Source organism: Centropristis striata, chromosome 24 (assembly GCF_030273125.1).
Source record: "Centropristis striata isolate RG_2023a ecotype Rhode Island chromosome 24, C.striata_1.0, whole genome shotgun sequence".
Classification (NCBI taxonomy): Eukaryota; Metazoa; Chordata; class Actinopteri; order Perciformes; family Serranidae; genus Centropristis; species Centropristis striata.
The window spans coordinates 20,544,882-20,566,709 of NC_081540.1; the positions used below are offsets into that span (position 1 = coordinate 20,544,882).

Below are 21,828 nucleotides of genomic sequence, written 5' to 3' on the forward strand. Positions count from 1 at the left end.
GGTGGTGATATGCCTTGTTTCAGAGGGTTAATATGGCTCCCTTTCCGGTTGACCTCAGTCTGACACTTTGTGCCGTTGCTACTGACCGGCTACTGTGACCGGCTACTGCGACCGGCTAATGTGACCGGCTTTCTTAGATTTTTTTGTTCCGTGCTCATACGCCATCGTGGGAGTATGCACACATACATGTCATACATGCCGGTAAAAATCCAATTGCAATCGCATTATCTGGGTATCTTAATCGGAGTTGGAGAACTCCGACATTAGTCGGACTAACGCGTTTACATGCACTTCAGTTGTCCAGTTGTAGTCGGATTAAGGCAATCTTTTTTTTTAAGTTTGTTTTTTTCAAGTGTCATGTAGATATACTGTTTCTTTCTATTCTTCTGTTCTCCGTCTCCTCTGAAGGACTTTTAAAATGTGCTTTGAACCAAAAAAATGCAATTGCCTTGCTGGTAAGATATGTGGCTTCCTTGAACTTTATGTAAACAGACAGCTGGCACATTACCATCACATTTACAGTAGCGTCTATCTGACACCACTTGACACTCGTATTTACTGAGGCATAGAGCGCCTCTTCTTTGGCTTAAATGGAAGCACTTTGTTATTAATGTAGCTGGAATGAGCTGTCCACTTTTTTCTTATCATGTTAGTCTAATAATTATTACAACAGCAGCTAAGTGGAACTAATGACCAGGAAAATCAGATCTTTGCTATACAGTAACATAATTAGTTTTTGCTGCCATTTAATGTAAGTGGAGTTCTAATGTTTTCTAAATGGTATTTCATTTCAAAGTAGGGTTTAAAGATGCCATTTAATGCACATTAGAGCCCAGATTATGACACTTGGATAGTATTGAACAGGGAATGTTGGAAGGGTATATGGAGAGAGTTGGCTATTAAAAAGTGGCAACATGTAGGGTAGAAAGAAAGAAAGTGATTCAAGAGCATCTATACATATACTCAACATGCACTGGCAACATATGGAAAAACAGACTATTTATCTGATAAACAACTTTTAACTAGTTCAAGGTAGCTTCAAGGTCCTTTTTTTGGTAATTGGGGGTTGTGGGCAGTGGATGTGTAGGGGGAGATAGCAGGTCAACAATAAATGCCATATAGAAATGGTGGACATCATCTAAAAGCTCAGCACTGTGTCAAGTTGTTCTGGTCAAAATATCTAATAAAAATGACTTAATTGATGGAGTCTATTAGGGTGTATAAAGGGTCATAAAATTGATATGTTGCTATCTGAAGTCAATTTCCATGTTCAACTATGTCTCATTAGTTGCTGCAGCAACTGTTGATACCTTTTCTTAGACGCATGAGGGGCTGAATTATGCAATTTTATTCATATCGAGAATGGATAAAAATGGTCTAAAAACCCTCCAGAAAACAACATCAATATATCAAAACCTTTGGAACAACATAGAAGAATCCATGCTGAGATTTGGGTTCAAAAACATTGGTCATTTTGGAGATTTCTGTATTTTCAGCGATTGGATGACTAGCACTTTTGTTCTTCAAACTGCTGAGAAACCACCTTATTGTCAATGTAGCTAGGGAAACTGCACAGCCTCTGAATGCTCTAGGTCTCTAGTTTGTGATTGTAAAGATTCATGAGGCTGTTATTATCATAGAAGTCACAGCAGGTCATTTTATACAGTGAGGTCGAGACTTAAGAAATGTCCTCACTGCAATGAAGTGGCTACTACTGATGACTAACATCATCCCACTTGAAGAAAACTGGACTCATTGGATCCACAAGAGTCTCAGCTTTCCACTGATACCCAGTTTATGGCATTCAAAGCCTGTTTAGGGACCTCAGTAGCACAAATATTAAAATACAGCAGGCGGAAATAGCTAATTTGTACTACATGAGAAAAACTGTTGTTTTTGCCTTAAACCGTAAAAAAAAAAAATTGGCATGTGTTTAAAGAGGAGACTCGTGGGAACCCAGAGAGCCTATTTTCATTAAGATAACATGATGTCAGAGGTCACATGACCGCTTTGAAAATATAATAAACCAAAATAGCCTAACTTTGCAGTGTTTTTTCAACATCTTGGTCAATGTACATCATGAAATATTACAAGTATATTGTTGTTGGGAAGTTTGGACTACTCCTGTAATGCTACTTTTATTTGTACTGATTTAACTGTGCTGATATTTTTAGGTGGGTGGTTATAATAATGGACTCTTTCTCTTTTACTTTGGAACTTGATTGGGGAAGAAGTGAACAGCCCTATAGAGACATACCCTGAAGACCAGAAACTACCACAGTGCAGTATGTTTTATCCAAGTTAATTGGAACACTTCAGTTGCTTAAAATAGTCTTGTTCAATGTTCAGTTGAACTAAAAGACACTTGGCTGTTCATTTAGAAGAACAATTGTTCCGTGCTAGCTAGTGCTAGCATTAGCTTGTGACTGAGCATAATTCCGGCTCCTTTTCCGTTTTGTACATGTACTGGTTGCAAAAAAAACCAATATTGCGACCGCCAAAATACTGAACTTGGCTTTAAAGCAGCAGTCCACAAAACCAATGGGTGATATCAAGGTGACTACGCCCAAAATTATTAAACAAACTATAAATTTAACCTGACAAAACTGCTGAGTCGTGGTCAGTTATTCACTTTTTAACGCCAAAAACTTGAATTTAGGGTAAAGAATGTAGTGCCACACTTGAATTTCCAATCTGAATTTGTTTTTTGGGAAAACAACTTAAAATCAAGTTGTTTGGTTTGTTCTATATTCTTTGGTATTTGAATTGATACATTTTACAATTAGGGATCTATTTATTTTTACCCTATTTTTTTCAGCCTCACAAGACTTCCATCTTTCTTAAAATTTTTTTGGCATTTTTTTATATTTCTACGTCAATGTTTGATGAAATTGTCACACCACACATCTGGGGCTGGGTAATATTCCAGCGGGAAACTGTACAATGAACAGAGAGTTGGAAGAGTTTGGGTTTGATGGGGTTAATCCAGCCATGTCCATTTCTTATCGGTGTCCTCTTCTGAATTCTTTTGGCCTGTTTCATTTCCTCTGACAACCTCATTGTTCTTTGTGGCGAAATTCAAATTGTTGTCAGCAGTGCCTATTTTACCAAGTGTGATGGGTCACAAGGAAGTTAACTTGGTTAATTAGTTGTGACCCATGAGTTGACAGACGCAATATAGGATTGACATGTGGTGGGCAGCAGCTCAATAAATGGGAGGGTCAATGACCTCGAACAAGAAGCACAAATTCTCTAAATATTATCATAATCATTCATTCATTCATTGCAATTCTGAAGGCGTAAATGGCACACATATCCCCTTTTCTCTCCATCTGTTGGTCTCCAACAAACACAAATGCACAGCCGAGTCTCCTGTGAGAAGAGAATGACTTAGCAGCAATCTATATCTCTGATTCTCCCTCCGCCTCGCCCCTTTCTTCCTCTCTTTCTTGACCACATCACTGTGATGCAGGGAGGATGGAGTCTGGTTTTGTGCGCCAGTAGTTAGTCGTTATTTTCTAAGATTAGAAGATGGAAGAGAGAAACGCGCAGGATTAATCTTAGAGGGTTGGGTTTTGGGGAAGCAGGTCTTATTCATCAGTGACTGGGATTCGTTTTTAGTGTTACCCAAAAGGACTTTCCATTTCCTTTGGGTTTTTGAGGAAAGCACTATCATTAGCACATTGTTCTTATGCTGGTTTTAAAGGGAACAGGTCTCAATATTTATCTTCCTGTCTTACATGTCAATTGTACAAAACCAGTATTCACATCTTCTGTCATTCTTCTATACCTGAAGAAATAGAACTCTTAGGATGTTTTCTTGGTAACTTTATTGTGGTAAATGTTAGATTAATTTAGTTTTATGGATTTTTTTGGGTTGTTATTATTTGGAAGAATGGTTGACAACTGTCATGCATTAAAAACACAATCTTTGACATCAACACTTCTAGTATTAATCAAATGCCTCTGTGTGGAAATGGCTTCAGTTTATTATTATACTTTAATTGGCAACCCATTTTGCATTTTGTGTTTTAAGTGGAACCAGCAATCTGTCATCTGCATCCATTGATTTCTACCAGTTTCGTCAGTTTAATTGTAATTCGGTGATGATCAATTTGAATGCTTGGCTCATGTTTTTTGCCCAGAGTGAGTGATTAAAAAAATGATTCAGAACTTAGCGGTAGCATCTACCACTTTCATTGCTCTTACTTTTAATAAAGTCATGCTAAATAATTAAAACATTCCTGGCACATTCACACACCATTCTATCATAGCACAAGTTACAGTGCAGCAGTTGTTATATGCTCACAAAAATGGAAATTGGTAAAAGTTTCACATTTTTAAAAAAAGTCCATGTCGGCACTAGCATGACTCTAGTGAAGCAGTGTTGCTCAATTGTCCAATATTCTCAACAAATGTTGGATAGAATGACATGTAGGGCTGGGCGGTATATCGGTATTACAAGTTATACCGATATATTTTAGAAAAAAATATGTTGTTGAGACAATACCGCCATACTGATATATATTGTATTTTGATGTTCCCTGAATTTAGAACTGCTATTTGTTGCGACCATTTTGGATTTCAGATTGCAGATGAAGAGCAACACAACGATGTTTGCAAAACATGCCTTAAACAAATTATTTCAAAAGGGGCAAGGTTTTTAATTTGATCAAGTCTTTAAATAAAATGGGTTGATGATGATTAATTGTGACGTCGAGTTAAAACTAAACACGTTTTGTTTAAAATATCAATGTATATCGCCATTCGGCCTAAAAATAGGGGGATATGAGTTTTGGTCCATATTGCCCAGCCCAAATGATATGTATAGACAGTCATGGTCCCTGAAAATGTCAACTATTGGACTGGTTGCATTTGGTTCAAACAACCATGCCCCACAAAATGTTTTAATACCTTTGCTGATGCCATAACCTTACCTATTGAACCATTATCAGGTTAAACATTTTAATTTCTCCAACACTTTGGTTTAAAACTGCATACCAAGACAATATAAGACTCCTATCAGCCTCAGCTGTATTCTGTGTCTTGTGCAAGTTAACAAATGTTTGCATGCTAATGTGCTAAACATCAGCATATTAGCATGTCATTATCAGTATGTTGGAAGGCTAGCATTAACATTAGCTTAGCTTAATGTCTTGGAGACCATTTATGGGAGCTTTGCGTAGGTTGAGGATCTGTTTGATCAACTTGGCAGCTGACCTTTCCATTTCTTTTTGTCCCTTTCCAGCCACCAGACCCAGACAACATGCTGGGACCATCCCAAGATGGCCGAGCTCTACCAGTCTCTGGGTAAGATGCTAATTCTCACACACTTTGTAGTGACATGTTGATGTTCTGTTCGGTTGAAATCAAACCAGGAAGTGCAGTCCTCTGTCAAAACACGATCGAATGCTAGATGTTGTGAAAAGATACAAACTGAAAGAGGACGTGGACGTACACTACCGGTCAAAAGTTTTAGAACACCCCAATTTTTCCATTTTTTTATTGAAATTCAAGCAGTTCAAGTCAAATGAACAGCTTGAAAGGGTACAAAGGTAAGTGGTGAACTGCCAGAGGTAAATAAAAAAAGGTAAGCTTAACCAAAACTGAAAAATAACGTACATTTCAGAATTATACAAGTAGGCCTTTTTCAGGGAACAAGAAATGGGTTAACAACTTAACTCTATAGAGTCTTGGGCTATTTTGTCCATTTTTTAATTCTTTTCATGTCTTTGTATGTCATTTTGTGTCTTTTTGGTCATTTTGTGTCTTTTTTTAGTAATTTTGTGTCCTTTGGTGTCTTTTTTTAGTAATTTTGTGTCTTTTGGTGTCTTTTTTTGGTCATTTTGTGTCTTTTTTTAGTCATTTAGTCCAACATAAAATGTGATTTTGAATCTCTTTTTTACTTTCAAAACACTATCATGCTCAACAAAGAATTTTAAATGTTGCAAATGTGCATTAATTTCAGAGTACACTGAGACATTAAACTGCATCATTTTCAATTAAATTCTGGAAAAATTGGGGTGTTCTAAAACTTTTGACCGGTAGTGTATATCTGCAGCATGAGGGACAATCTCATGTTCTCCACTCGTTAGCTTTGGTTCGTCTTCATCTCTAACTCGTCTTCGTTCTTCTTTCTTCCTTCAGCCGACCTGAACAATGTTCGATTCTCAGCCTACCGAACAGCCATGAAGCTCAGGCGCCTGCAGAAGGCTCTCTGCTGTAAGTACTCTGTCTATATATACTTTACATGTCCTGTATATACCTATATATACTGTACATCATATAGCCTGTTTGTCTCTTACGTCAAGTCCACTCGTCATCATGAGTTCCTCTCAGCGTTCCTCCTACACTCACTCGTTTCTCTCCCTGTCCCTGTTTCTTAATTCACCTCATTTGCTGCCGCATTCTTTCCCAGTCTTTTCTACACTTTCTTTCTTTCTTTGCACATCCTTATTTCCTCCTCCTCCTCCTTTTCTTCTCTCCACTTCTACCATCTTGGCCTCTCTGCTCTGACAGTCAGCATGTGTGTGTCCGTATCTGTTTACTCATCCTTCTCGTCTCTGGCCGGTGGAGCTGAAGAGTGTGAGCCGCCTACAGGCTGTGTGATATGTTTTAAGGGCTATGGCCAACTGCAGCTATATAACACGGAAGCACTATTTATGTTAAGGAGGCTTTCTAAAAATACAAATTAACAGGTTTTGTGATTGACATTGCTAAAGGAGAAGTGTGGTTTTCTTTCTTTTCTTTCATTTTTTTGTTTATTTAATGTCTACTCCAAGGTTATAATAGTTTTGGATTTTTCATTAGTTTTAGTTTTAATTTCATTGTCAATTTTTGTTTTCAAATTCAGTTAGTTTTAGTTAGTTTTTAGAGTGAGTTTTCTAGTTTTATTTTAGTTTTTCGTTTTTGAAAACGCTTAGTTTTAGTTTAGTTTTTATTAGTTTTAGTTTTTTTGTAATGGGTATGTGCCTTCATTTCCTTTGGTTTATCCATCTTAGCACCAATAAGGTTATTAACTCTTACAGTTCTCTGTGTTTTGTATTTTGGTTCTAGTGTAGACATCCCAGTCTCAGTAAACATATTCACCATGTGTTCCTACATGTTGAAATAGAAACACTGAATTATGTATAAAAAAGGTTGACAAAGACGAAAACTAAGGACATTTTCACTATAATTTTAGTTAGTTTTAGTTAGTTTTGTAACCACACAATACAGTTTCAGTTAGTTATCGTTTTTTAAAAAAAACTCTTCAGTTAACAAAAATGTTTTTTCAATTTTAGTTTTTGTTATTTTGTTAGTTTTCGTTAACTATAATAGCCTTGGTCTACTCTCATGGTTTTTGGACCACCAGTAAACTTTTAGATATGAAAGCAACTCCATCCAAATCCTCATCAACCTCCAGTCCAGTAAGCTCCTGTTTATGGTGGGAAAACCATGTTAAAGGCATGCTCAAAAACGATACAAACAAAAAAAGCGAATTTGGGAAGGAGTTGAGGAAATTTTTGAGTTTAAAGAACCTTTGCAGGTACAACATTGGTTAGGTATTTATTTAAAAGGGAAGATAAGAGCAAAGGACATTTATTTTTTTAATTTACTGAGAGTAACCGTCCTGAAGCAGGTGACTAAAGCATGGAAACAATCAAATACACCAAAATTAAGAGCATGGCTATTAACAGCAGAACAAAGTTTAGAGATGGAAAGAATAACTTTTAGAAATAGGGAACAAATATATATATATATATATATATATATATATATATATATATATATATATATATATATATATATATATATGTTATAGGGAACAGGTTATACTGTAAAGAAAGGCTGGTAAAAACAGTGGAAATATTTAATCAAATTAAGGAGATGAACTAAATGGTCCCCACACCAACACTAACACTAACACATGCATACACACACACACACACACACACACACACACACACACACACACAGCTTCATGAACACGCATGCATGCACCACCGCTTATTTTCTCATTATATTATTACCTTTTTTTTGTTTGTTTGTTTTGTGTCATTAGTTTGTTGTTTATTTCTTTTCTTAGAGATCCTCATTTGGGGAATACCAGTTTGCCTTGTATATATGTTTGTCTGTTTACCCTATGTTTTTGTTATTTACTTTGTGAATATATACCTTGAAAAAAAGGGGGGAAACAAAATGCAAGGTACAATATTATAAAGAAAACGAAATGACTTATTATGGTTGTGAAAGTAAGAAGCCTTGCTATAAAGTATAAAAAAAAAGCGAATTTGATCGATTTTGGCTGAATGCCACAAACACCACACACACATACACATTTAAGGAACATAGTGGAGCATTGAGCAGCTAAAGAGACAGAGCTTTCCCTCAGGACTAAGGGGAGAACTAAGTAAAGCAAAGAGATTGATTATTGTACTTGCATTCATCAGGTGAACTCCTAAATGTGTCTCTGCTGGAGACACAGCAACATTAGAAAGCTAGTGCTTCCTGTTTTGGCAAAAAAAAATGGAATTCAAATTTAAAGCCCTGTTCATCAACATCCATTCTGTTTTCCTATTTCATGCTGTCCACCATGTTTTATGTTCTCAGAAGAGGAAAACAGGGAAGGCCTGCCAAAAACAAATGTTCACAGTTTTTGTGAGTCAAAAAATTTGCAAAACAGCAAATTTGCAAGATGGCATTTGAGAGTTACGGCTGGCAGATTGAAATCGGAGCTCTTGCCCGAGAAAAAAAAAAAAAAAGTGTAATTGTGTAATTAGCTGCCTTCATTCCATCACACTGCATATTCTGCCTTCAGAGGACTCATTGACCATGCCAGGATCATTGAGGAGTGTTTGACCTCTCTGTCCTTTAGTGGACTTCATGAATGATAAAGATGAATAATGTGATACTTTATTGATCCCTGGAGTTAGGTTGCCTTCTCTCTACCATCCTTGTGAAGCATTAAGCTCAAGGACACTCAGAACATGGACAATTTTAACCCAGCAGGTCTGGTTGAAGGGTAGTGTGAGGGCACACTCAGCTGTGTGTGTGTGTGTGTGTGTGTCTGTGTGTAGAATGGTTCTTTATTTTTAAACGGACATAACAAGTATGGTATAAAAAAAAAGGTGCTATTAATAAAATAGATTTTTTTTTCAAGTTCAGGGGTGTAATTCATACGTTTCTATGTCTACAAAGTGTGGTCCTAAAATGGTAGGCATTTTGTGGTGGTCCTAAGAAGGTAACAAATACCAGAATGTGTGTGTGTGAGCCCAATTTTAGCCACATGAGTTGTGACCAAGGTTATTATAGTTAACGAAAACTAACAAACTAACGAAATAACGAAAACTAGAATTGAAAAAACATTTTTGTTAACTGAAATAAAAATAAAACTAGAGTTTTTAAAAAAACGATAACTAACTGAAACTATTTTTGGTTACAAAACTAACTAAAACTAACTAAAATTATAGTGGAAATGTCCTTAGTTTTTTCGTTTTTGTCAACTTCTTTCATTCATAATTCAGTGTTTCTATTTGAACATGCAACACATGGTAAATATGTTTACTGAGACTGGGATGTTTACACTAGAACCAAAATTCAAAACACCCAGAACTGTAAGAGTTAATAACCTTATTAGGGCTGAGATGATAAACCAAAGGAAATAAAGGAAACATTTATTATGATCTATTTGAATCTGGCACCCAACACATAGCCCATTACAAAAACAAACACTAAAACTAATAAAAACTAAACTAAAACTAAGCATTTTCAAAAAATAAAAACTAAACCAAAACTATAAAACTCACTCTAAAAACTAACTGAATTTGAAAACAAAAATTCACAACGAAATTAAAACTAAAACTAATGAAAAATCCAAAACTATTATAACATTGGTTGTGACAGTGTGAAAACTTCCTGTTGCAGGTGATGATGCTGGTGTGTGTGTGTGTGTGTGTGTGTGTGCTAACTACCAGTCCTCTCCTGTGTCTTGTCTGTGTGCAGTGGACCTGCTGAGCATGCCGATGGCGTGCGAGGTGTTCGACCAGCACGGCCTGAAGCAGAACGAGCAGCTGCTGGACATCTCTCAGCTGGTCACCTGTCTGACCAGCCTGTACCAGCGGCTGGAGCAGAGCCACGCCCACCTGGTCAACGTCCCACTGTCCGTGGACATGTGCCTCAACTGGCTGCTCAACGTCTACGACACGTACGTGCAGCACACACACACACACGCACGCACGCACAAATAAGAGAGATTTACAATTTAAGATTTACACTCATTTCAGTGAGATTCTCTGACATTCACTGTTTTGTCAATTGGTAGTGGTCGCACCGGAAAGATCCGGACTTTGTCATTCAAAACTGGAATCATTTCACTCTGCAAGGCTCACCTGGAGGATAAATACAGATGTAAGTAACACACAAACTCACACCTTATGCTGATGATGTACCGGATTACTTTAAAGATTCTACTATAAGCTACCATTTCTCATTTGCAACTGGTTCAAAGTGCTACTGCCCAGTTAATAAACCCTTAAAGCAGGGGTGTCAAACTCAAATACACAATGGGCCAAAATTTAAAACTTGAATAAAATCGCGGGCCAACATTGAACAAATAAACCTTTTAATATACACCAAACATGTTTTGCTTTAACATTAAATATGGAACCAGCAACGCTTATAAACATACAATATATAACTAAATAGTGCAGACATGCAAAGTCAAATTTCAAATAAAAAACACATCAATGTCATTAATTTATTAAATAAAAATCGTATGCCTCTTTTCTATTTGCATCCTTCTGATTTAAATATCAAAATAAACTTTTTCAACAGGTTAATAAATTCTGCCTTTCTTTTCTCCATTTTTGGGAAGGGGTAGCTGGGAGACAGCTCTAGCTTGAGGTTGCTATGACGACTGTCACCGAGGAGCGTTTCTGGGTCCTGTCCTGATTGACGCGCCAAAACAACAGCAGGGCATTGTGGGATTTGTAGTATTAGCTGTCAATGCGCCGTATAATACCGGCGGGTCAGCTTTTATAGTACAATAATAAGATAATAATTTGGTATTGCCTCGCGGGCCAAATAAAATTACACTGCGGGCCAAATTTGGTTGACACCCCTGCCTTAAAGTATTTTTGGGATGCCTGACTCTCCTTTATTTGTGATACTGGCCTTATTATAGTGCTCAGCATCAAGTGCCATACATTACTTTATTCAGGAAAACCTTAGGTAGGAAGGAAAACTTGCATAAAAAAAGTTGAAAATTAGGGTCAGAAACCAAGAATGTATGTGTGTCTGGTTGTTTTGACCCCTCCCCCTCCCCCTCCATGCTCTCCAGTCTTGTTCAGACAGGTTGCCAGTGCAACAGGTTTCTGTGACCAGCGTCGTCTGGGCCTCCTCCTCCACGACTCCATCCAGATCCCCCGGCAGCTCGGCGAGGTCGCTTCCTTTGGCGGCTCCAACATCGAACCGTCCGTCCGCAGCTGCTTCCAGTTTGTACGTCAAACACTCAAACACTCAAACACTCAAACACTGCTGTCTGAGAGTTGTGGTCTGGTTTGACTTTCTAGACTTCTCGGCAGCCATAATTATTATTAGTGATTACTAATAACAGTTACAGAACAATAGTCCACATGTCTGTTTGATGAAGGCTATATTTACCAAATTGCCTGAGATTTACAGAAGCTACAGGGTGAACCGTTGTTGAGACCAAGGAAAGAAACAAGAGAAACGGGTGCATGGCAGACTGCAGTGAACAGTGCCAGAGAATAAGAGTGTGAATGACAGCCTGCATGGGATAAAAAAAGGATCTGTGACAGTTGCAGAGATTCTGCTGGAATGGAAACATCTCACAAACAAATCGGACTGAATGAACACCACATATCTGTTTAAATGATAAAGTGTTACAGCACAGAGAAGCGAAGGAAAGGAAACTTTTCTCATGTGTTTCTCAACATTTGATAGCAAAACAAGCAGAAAATCCAGTGTTTGCATATTTTTTTCCTCAATGGATTCTAGTTATTGCACTCTGACTGGATTATCCCCAATCTCCAAAAGATGATCCCACATTTTCATGTTTAAAGTTCTGACTTTGGACACCCAATTTAGCTCTCTTCCTTAAACGTATTGTGAAAGTATAACCATTGTGCTGCTCAGTCAGGAGAATATTGTGGAAATTGACCAATAATAGCAACCATTGAGCCTGTAGTGAAGCTGTGCGGTGCCTAGTAACCAGAACTCTGACAGGCCCGTCCAGCTCTGGCTTCCTGGTGTGCTTTAGAGGTCTTTAGTGAAAAGGAACAACTTTATAACCCCTGCACCAATGAAAGAACGCTTTAGAACCCAGACTGACGCAGAAGTAACAGTATTTATACATCGACCGACATTGTCACATGGTTTATCAAAGAACATCAGTAGTTCTGTCCTCTTGACCCCCAAAACAGTGTTTAATGAGCCCTCTAGACTAAGACCAGAATAAATTGTGTTCTAACCAGGATCGATATTGTCAGAACAGACCCAACAGAGGGATTGGTGGAGTATAATGGTTTTTCGAGCCATGCAAGATTGACGCCAATTATCCGGCATGTTGCCCAAACTAATAGAATCTGACAAAAGGGACCAACTTCCAGATCTTTGTGCTGTTGGGCAAAAGTTGCCCAAATCCAATTTTTTTTCTTTGCTCATTTAGGACTCAGCTTTTCTAATAGGAAAGAAATGGATCGAGCCAATACCTTGATTTTTCTTTTTCCTCATTCTAATTCCTCAATTTAGAGCAACAGAAATCTGTTAGAGACTACTTTCAGTGGTGGATTAATCCAGCTATTCTCAACCTTGGGGTCCCGACCCCAATTGGGGTCCCGCAAGATGATTTCTGGGGGTCGCCAAATCATTTTGGAAGTCAACTCTGTCTCCACTGTGTCTCCAAGTGTTCATGTGTTTTAGTCTTTTTGGCCATTTAATATCTTTTTTTGGTAATTTTGTGTGTTTTTTGTCTTTTTTTATTTTATTTTGTGTCTTTTTTTGGTGATTTTTTGTGTCATTTTGTGTCTTTTTTTGGTCATTTTGTGTCTTTTTTTGCTAATTTTGTGTCTTTTTGTGTAATTTTCTGTCATTTTCTGATCATTTTAGTGTCTTTTTTGGTAATTCTGTGTCTTTTTTGGTGATTTTATGACTATCTAAACTAAACTAAACTCATACATTCATTACGCATAGAGAATCTATTACGCATCTCAGAAAATTAGACTATTACATAAGATCATTTTTAAAAAAAAAGGATATTTTAAACACAAATGTCAGGCTTCTGAAAAGTATCTTAATTTTAATACACTCAATACTTGGTTGGGCTCCTTTTGCATGAATTACTGCATTAATACGGCGTTAATGTATGAGTTTCACTTTCTGAAATGATTGACAAAAAATATTTAACTTTTTCATGATACTGCATTTTTTTGAGATGTACCTGTAGATGAGGGAAAAAATCTTTCCAAAAATGTATTTTTAATTAATGTCCTGTTGAAAGTATTTATTTTTGGTTTATTTGCAAACAATGCTTGCCATAACCATCTTCTTCTCCTCAGGCCAACAACAAACCTGAGCTAGAAGCCGCCATGTTTCTGGACTGGATGCGCCTGGAGCCCCAGTCCATGGTGTGGTTACCGGTCCTGCACCGCGTGGCTGCTGCCGAGACCGCCAAGCACCAGGCCAAGTGTAACATCTGCAAGGAGTGTCCAATCATAGGATTCAGGTCAGTACAGCACAATACCTTTTCATTTCACAGCACAAATGTGCCTTAACCCTTTATCAGGCGAAGAGCTATATTTGGTAACTTCAGGTAATATTTTGAGAAAAAAGTTGACAATTTACTAGATTAAAGTGGCAAATCTACAAGAAAAAAAGTTGCAAATTTACGCGATTAAAGTGGCAAATCTACAAGAAAAAAAGTTGCAAATTTAGGAGATTAAAGTGGCAAATCTACAAGAAAAAAAGTTGCAAATTTAGGAGATTAAAGTCGCAAATCTACAAGAAAAAAAGTTGCAAATTTAGGAGATTAAAGTGGCAAATCTGCAAGAAAAAAAGTTGCAAATTTAGGAGATTAAAGTGGCAAATCTACAAGAAAAAAAGTTGCAAATTTACGAGATTAAAGTGGCAAATCTACAAGAAAAAAAGTTGCAAATTTACGAGATTAAAGTGGCAAATCTACAAGAAAAAAAGTTGCAAATTTACGAGAATAAAGTGGCAAATCTACAAGAAAAAAAGTTGCAAATTTACGAGATTAAAGTGGCAAATCTACAAGAAACAAAGTTGCAAATTTACGAGATTAAAGTGGCAAATCTACAAGAAAAAAAGTTGCAAATTTACGAGATTAAAGTGGCAAATCTACAAGAAAAAAAGTTGCAAATTTACGAGATTAAAGTGGCAAATCTACAAGAAAAAAAGTTGCAAATTTACGAGAATAAAGTGGCAAATCTACAAGAAACAAAGTTGCAAATTTAGAGATTAAAGTGGCAAATCTACAAGAAAAAAAGTTGCAAATTTACGAGATTAAAGTGGCAAATCTACAAGAAAAAAAGTTGCAGATTTAAGAGATTTAAAGTGGGGGAAAAAAGCAACTTTTTTTCTCCCAGATTCACCACTTTAAATCTCATAAATCTGCACATTTTTTTCTCGCAGATTTGCCACTTTAATCTCGTAAACTTTTTTCCCAAAATTTTTTTTCGTATGTTTTTTTTGTTTTTTTTACACATTCTGGCAGTATGTAATATCCTCCAATATTCTCTAGGGTTGAAATTTGGAATTTGCAATTATTTCAATGAGTGTCCTATTAAGGGTTAAAGTGGTGAATCTGGGAGAAAAAAGTTTCTTTTTCCCCACTTTTTTCTCGTAAATCTGCAACTTTTTTCGCACAGATTTGCCACTTTAAATCTCTTAAATCTGCAACTTTTTTTCTAGTAAATTTGCAACTTTTTTCTCGAAATATTACCTGAAGTTTCCAAATATAGTTCTTTGCCTGATGAAGGGTTAAAGAATTCACTGTTTTTATCTCGGGCTTTAAAGGTGAATGTTCCGCGTGTAATACACCTTTTGAGCTGCACATCTGAACATCTAATCAAAAGAAATTAGCAGAATTGGAGCCATTTTGCCGTAGAGCATTATATTCTTCATCTCATTACACAGAGGGCAATAAAACTCAAAACTCATTTCATTTTCATTTAAACCCAAATGAAAGCAAACCAGAACTATGCTCTTTTGTGGTGCAGCACTGAACCTTTAAGATTCCATCGTCAGGAGACTTGAACCAAATTTAACAGCACACTGGTTTTAATATATCAGTCCTCAGTGTAGCGCATTCATATATTCTGTATTTTCTTTTAGTTCTACTTCTGTCTAATCATAGAGAGATAGGAAGAAGAAGTAAGCATTCTTGTCCCTGTAGTGTCTCTTTGTTTAAATAGGAGAAAATAAATGTGACTTTTCATTTTCATACACTTGGGAACAAATAGGTGGCTCTCTGGCTCAGCGGTTGGCTCCACTAAGTGCTTCTCTTCATCACGATGCCTAGCGAGGTTTTATAACCAGCTATTTCAAACAAGAAGCTTCAGCATCTCTTCAAAGAGGCTGTATTGAGAATTGGCAAATAGATGTTACAGGGGAGTTGGTTTTTATGCAAGACGCACTCATACCAACACATATTATATATGTTTATTGTTTATTGTTTATTGAATGGATCCCCATTAGCTGACGCCTTGGCGACTGCTAGTCTTCCTGGGCTCCCTAAAAAGACATAGAACATGACATACAAACAACATAAACCAAAACAGTACACACAAAAAAAACAATAACAAACTCAATTAATACATACATGCAATACTGTTAAAAAATTCTACATTCATATTTACCCGACAAATGTTATACTGTAAAAATCATTAATTCAAATGTCTATAGTGTCCATATCAGCTGTATACACTTATAATTTATCATTTCATTAGAGAACATTTAAAAGGAAGAATCATCCGGCTACAGATATAGCAGAGAAAAAGAAATAAAATAAGAAAACAAAATAAATCGCAACATATTAGTAATCATTCATTTGGTGGGCGGCATCAAGTATGTGAATGCTCTAGGTCTCTAGTTTGTGCTTGTAAAGTTTCGTGAGCTCTGATTGTCCTAAAAGTGACAGCAGCTCATTTTATACAGTGAGGTCAAGTTTCAAAACATGCTCTCACGTAGGCGTGTGCGGTATTAACGGTACACCAGAGGATTTAGAAATCCTGATGGAATGATTCTCAGTAGTGTCACAAAATCAGACACAGTTTAATAGCTCCCTAGACTGAAAAGCTGATAGTCATGCTGTCTTTTTGTCTAGTGCACAGGAGAAACTAAAGACTTGAAATCACAGTTTAACCATTCTATCCCTGTGAAATGTTGTCGTCTCCCTACAATAAAGTGGCCACTGTAGGGAATTACATCATCAGAGTTTTCCGGCCATGCCCAATTTATAATTCCACTGTTTAGGGAAGCCAGTTTTCATAAATATTCAAATACACAATTTACCATTTTAAAAACACAATTTGCAACCTTCTCAGAACCTGTTTGCTTTTCCACAGGCTCAAGAGCCACGTAATTACCTCACTGTATACACCCCCGCTGTCTGCCAGTGTAATAACAACAATGACGGACTACATCGTCTCTTTACAAATGTTGCTCCAGGCTTTACGAGCCTACTTTAGCATCCAAACATGACTGGTACCACACATTTGTGCTGTCTTGGTTGCTATGGAGGGCTATTACGTTCTTATTAACACTGAACGTAATATGTTATTGTCAGCCTTTTTTAAGCTAACGTTAGCCTGCTAACGCTAACGTTAGCCTGCTAACGCTAGCCTGCTAACACTAGCCTGTATCAATTACGTTGTAGTTAACCCATTAAGGCCTGAAACACCTGGAAAAAATGCCTGTAAAATCTGTGGGTGACATATTTTAAAATAACCCCCTAAAACCTGAAGTTTTTCTGGAAATTAAGTGTCAACGCTTCCTACTAAATAATCGATTTTTCAGCCTCTGTAGCAGATAAAAATTAAATTCAAAAAGTATTTGAGAGCTTATAGCTGTTATATCTGAGCTCCCTCCGCTATAGTTTTCTTCCGCCATGATTTCAAATTTCTGGAAAAGTCCCATGATGCATTGCGACACTCCCACATGTATTCTGATGCAATTCATTGGCCAAGAGACTGAAAATAGGTGGAAAAAACTACAAATACTACAAATTGACGTATCCGCTGTCCCGGCCTTAATGGTAGAATAACGCAACAGCGCTCCCGGTTTTAATGGTAGAAATGCGATAATGCTTTCCAGCCTTAAATGGGTTAAACAAATCAAATTGATGCACATTTTTCTTTGGTCTTGTTGGTCACAATAATCCCACCCCAGCCTCTGATGTAAGTGGTTGGAGAGCAGGATTGGTGCCGATCTGGAACCGGTTCTTTGGCTATCAGGACGCAAGGGTTCGAGATTCGGCACTGAACTGGAACTGTCTTGGTGGAAAAGGGGTATTAGAGGGTTAAGTAGCACATATGAAGGGTTAAACAGTGCCCTTCTTTTCAGATTTTTCTCTTATGTACAAACGAAATGCGTTTGGGGAGAAAAACAAATTAGCTTTTAGCACATTTGATATATTACACTCCTTTGCCACCAGAGATGAATTCCAGCTGTAAAAAAAAAAAAAAAAAAAAATCTTGTGAACCTATTTGTCTCCTTAATCTAATTCAGCAGCAGGGCAGTGAAAAGCCCACTTGTACGTATGAATGATTTATGATATGATTATGCTGACAGAACTACAGTCATATTTGTAACCTCAGCCCTTAAAATACGAGTGAAGCCCAGAAGGCATTTAGTCCAAGTGGAGGTTGGGACCTGTAGAGGGAGGTGTGTCTGCTCTATTGTTGGTGGGGCCCTTCATGACGAGAGCAGTGATAAATTTTAATGAAGAGTCCCAGGGCCAGAGAATAAATATCTCATTTAGGTACTGGGCTGAAAGAATTTTAACTACTCCTACCCTGGAGAAAACAGGGCCATAAATTTCCTCTTTTATTGATTCTCTCCCTTTCTTTTTCTATTCCTTCTATTCCTTTTTTTTCTTTCTACTCCCACATCTCCTCTCTCCTCCTTTTGTCTACTTCCTTTGCTTCCTTGACCTTCGTTCTCTCTTTCTCTCCCCAGATATCGGAGTCTGAAACATTTCAACTATGACATTTGCCAGAGCTGCTTCTTCTCCGGTCGCGTCGCCAAGGGACACAAGATGCAGTACCCCATGGTGGAGTACTGCACTCCGGTATGAATTATCACTATTCATCCACGTCTGGCCAAACATATAGAACACTTGTTTTGTATATAGAGTAGGGCTGGGCGATATGGCCCTAAAAGAATATCATGATATTTCAGGCTATTTTTGCGATAAAGATTATTCTTAACAATATTACGAAATACTTAAAAAGATATAGAAAATATAATTTTTTTTAGTCTGTATAAATAAATAAAAATCTAAAATGTAGTGTGAAGTGCAAATCTCAACAGTTGCCAAATACAAAAATAATTTACTCCTGACTCTTGAGTATGAGAAAATAATAAAAATAACCATTTATTTTAATGACATTTTGTAAAGGAGAATAAAGGTTCTTGTATGTTTTATTTAAGGCATCTTATTTTGACAGTCTTCTTTTAAGTTCTGTGGTGGATTCTGTTAACACACCATGCTCTTATTTTGAAAGCTGCATGTGTTTAGTGACAGAGAGTAAGTAGCTTTTTGTGATTAAAACAACTTTAACCACTACATCAAGAAGTAGGAATGTTGCCAATATCATGATATGCATTTTTTTTAACCATAAAAAAAATATACCGATATTATCGTGAACGATACGATATGGCACACCCCTAATATAGATTCATATTTCCAACCAGCATGAGGGAAATTAAATACAACACAGAAACTAAATTGACAGACACTAGAAAACACCCGTCGTTATTCATTAAAGCTGCACTAATCACTAATAGTCCACTAATAGTAATAATAGTTTTGCGAAAAATACTGAAGTTAGATGATCAAATTGATAATACTCTCCTGTCTGTATACCAGACAAGCTTGTTTACAAGTTAGACGCATTTTATATGATGGTTTAATTAGTCTGTCTAGACTTCTGCCACCGGCTAATTCTAAGGGCTAATAACACCGGCTACTGGGACGAGCTTTCTTGAATGTTTTGGTTCCTGGGTCATGTGCCGGCAATAATTTGTTTGTTTTTTAACCCATAAGAACCCACGGTGACATGGGTGTAACAAACACTTTAGTGACTTCTCCAAAATGTGGCTGTGACTGGAAACAGAAATCTAAAAATGTAACTAATTTCAAAAAGCTTATTTTTTTGTTACGATTTTTTGTTTAAACCCATTTAACAATTCTAATCTATTAATAGGGTGTCCTTTATTGCATTTAACCTCTATTAGGGTTTGTTGTTTATTTTTTTTTATTATTGATGTATTATTATTTTGTTACTTAAAAACAAATCTGAAAAATAATTTGTTGTTAAACAACACTATTAAAGTCACAATTTTAGAAAAAGACAAATTTGTGTTTCTGTAAGCAGAAAAGGTGTAAAAATACCATAAACACCCAATGTGACATTTATGTTACATCACAGATCTTTAACATTTAGGGGTAGAATTAAAAAAAAAAAAAAAAAAAAAAACACGGAAATGTGTGCTTTGTGGTCCACTTGGTCTGTGGTATATCCCCCATAATTTTCCTTCAAGGTCTGGGTTCTTATGGGTTAAAGTGTCATGTAAACATACTGACTGAAATTAGAAGTGATCCTCCTCATTTGGTACCTTTGGGAGACAAGACTAGTACAAGAAATTTGCTAAGGCAACCAAAAAAAAACTTAAGGCAAAATAACACTCTTTAAAGGCAATGATTTAAAATGAAAGCTGGTCAGCTTCAGTATTTGTCTTTTTCACTTCCTCTCAGCAAGAAAGCACATTTGCTGGAATTGTTCTTTCAAAGGCCAGGTCCATTATTTATAAAAAAATATATATATTTATGTTTTTATATCATTCTGTAGCTTTGTGTTCCGTATCGATTACAATCAAGACAGCCACATTTTGGTCGAAGTAAAAATGTGATTTTTCCATCGATCCACTCTATCCACTTTTTTCTTCCGTGACCTGATGAGGATGATGACGTTGCTACATATATTATATTATTATTATTGTGTATTACTGTCTGACAGGGAACTAAACCTTTCTAACACCTAACCAGGAAGTGTTTGTCCTCACCTTAGAAAAGTTGTATTTTAACTACATGTAACTACTGAGTTTTAAGTGTCCGGCTATAAGTGGGCTGACAACGACCTTCTAAACCTGCAGGGAGGCCGTTTGTTTGTTTGTTTGTTTGTTATTGTGTGACTAGTGGGTCTGAACTAACGTGGCGTCCACAGCATTTTATTCTTTATTGTGATTTCCAAGCTTAGCACAGCTAGCAGTAGTCGTGTTTCTATCAACACATTTCTCTGGGCATTTTATAGATTTACATGAATAAAGCTTGTTGGAAAAACAGAATTCAATAAAAACATTCTAAATAAAAGTTAGTTTTTACGCTGGCTTGAGATGGTTTTTGTCTTCTATAAAAAAAAAAGTGACTGCGTTAAACAAAAAAAAAATGAATAAGTTCTAACACAGCGAATATTTAACTCATGACTGATCAGCTGTTTCCTCTGACATCAAAGAACAATTATAAGTTTTCCAGTTGAATCCAACTCCTGAGGACTTCTCTCCATTTTCTCTCCATTTTCTCTCGTGGGTGGTCAAAGTGTCCGATTAGCATCCTCTTTTTTTGTTATTTTTCGCTCCAAACCAGTTGATGGAAACATCCATAATTTGCATTTTCTGCAATGCGACATTTCAAAATTCTCTTGGACATTAATGGAAACATGGCTAGTGACTCATTGGTTCTACCATTCACAGCTTACTGTGGTAACGTCAGTGCTATCGCTCAGGGTGACAGGGCGTTTACATTAAAAAAAAAGAGGAAAAGAATGTCACTGGAGTTGGCCTTTTAACAATTTATGAAGAAGAAATGTGTAACACTGACGGTGTTGCTCCAGCTGGTGAATATATTGCACTTAGAGCCGGATACTTTTCTCAGGAGATGCTAGAGACCAAGCTGCAGCACCAGGAAGGGAATTAAATCTGACATAATACAGAATGTCATGGAAAACCCTCTGAAGTCTTGCAGCAGAGCCACAGTGGAAACTTTAAAGAGGGCATGAAATAACTTTTTACCAAATCACATAGCAAACACTATTTCTGCTTTGGTGTAGCAGTAAACCTGAAGCCGTATACTTAATTTCTAACATCTAGTCTAAATAAAAGGTTAAAGCTGGATTTCTTTAGCACAGGCTTGAGGCTGAAATAAAGACGCTCGTTGAGTTATAAATCTGTTTCCTCTTTCTTAATGACACACTCAGACCTGACAACAAGGGCATTACAGTAACTGCACTCCCTGGATGTGTGAATAAGGGCCAAAGGGCTTGAAATAAATTAGTAGTGTGTTCTGTGAGGGTTGTGTGTGTGTGTGTTTGTATGTGTGTGTATTTTTCCCACTCCCATGAAGTGAAGAAAGCCTCCTTTGTGCCCTGTCTCCAGACCACATCAGGGGAGGATGTCAGGGACTTTGCAAAGGTGTTGAAGAACAAGTTCAGGACTAAGCGGTACTTCGCCAAACACCCTCGCATGGGCTACCTGCCTGTCCAGACCATCCTGGAGGGAGACAACATGGAAACGTGAGTCTCTCACACA

The 21,828-nt window shown here is 37.0% G+C and overlaps 1 protein-coding gene across 3 annotated transcripts in view; it reads left to right on the forward strand.

Moving 5' to 3' along the window:
* Positions 1-21,828, forward strand: part of dmd (dystrophin) — a 432,308-nt gene that overhangs the window by 390,417 nt on the left and 20,063 nt on the right. For all 3 annotated transcript variants that reach the window (XM_059327929.1, XM_059327930.1, XM_059327928.1), the window contains 8 exons: positions 5,249-5,310; positions 6,148-6,222; positions 9,985-10,186; positions 10,304-10,389; positions 11,321-11,478; positions 13,560-13,726; positions 18,199-18,310; positions 21,676-21,812. In XM_059327929.1, the coding sequence (XP_059183912.1) occupies positions 5,249-5,310; positions 6,148-6,222; positions 9,985-10,186; positions 10,304-10,389; positions 11,321-11,478; positions 13,560-13,726; positions 18,199-18,310; positions 21,676-21,812 (999 nt within the window). The remainder of the gene's footprint in view (positions 1-5,248; positions 5,311-6,147; positions 6,223-9,984; positions 10,187-10,303; positions 10,390-11,320; positions 11,479-13,559; positions 13,727-18,198; positions 18,311-21,675; positions 21,813-21,828) is intronic.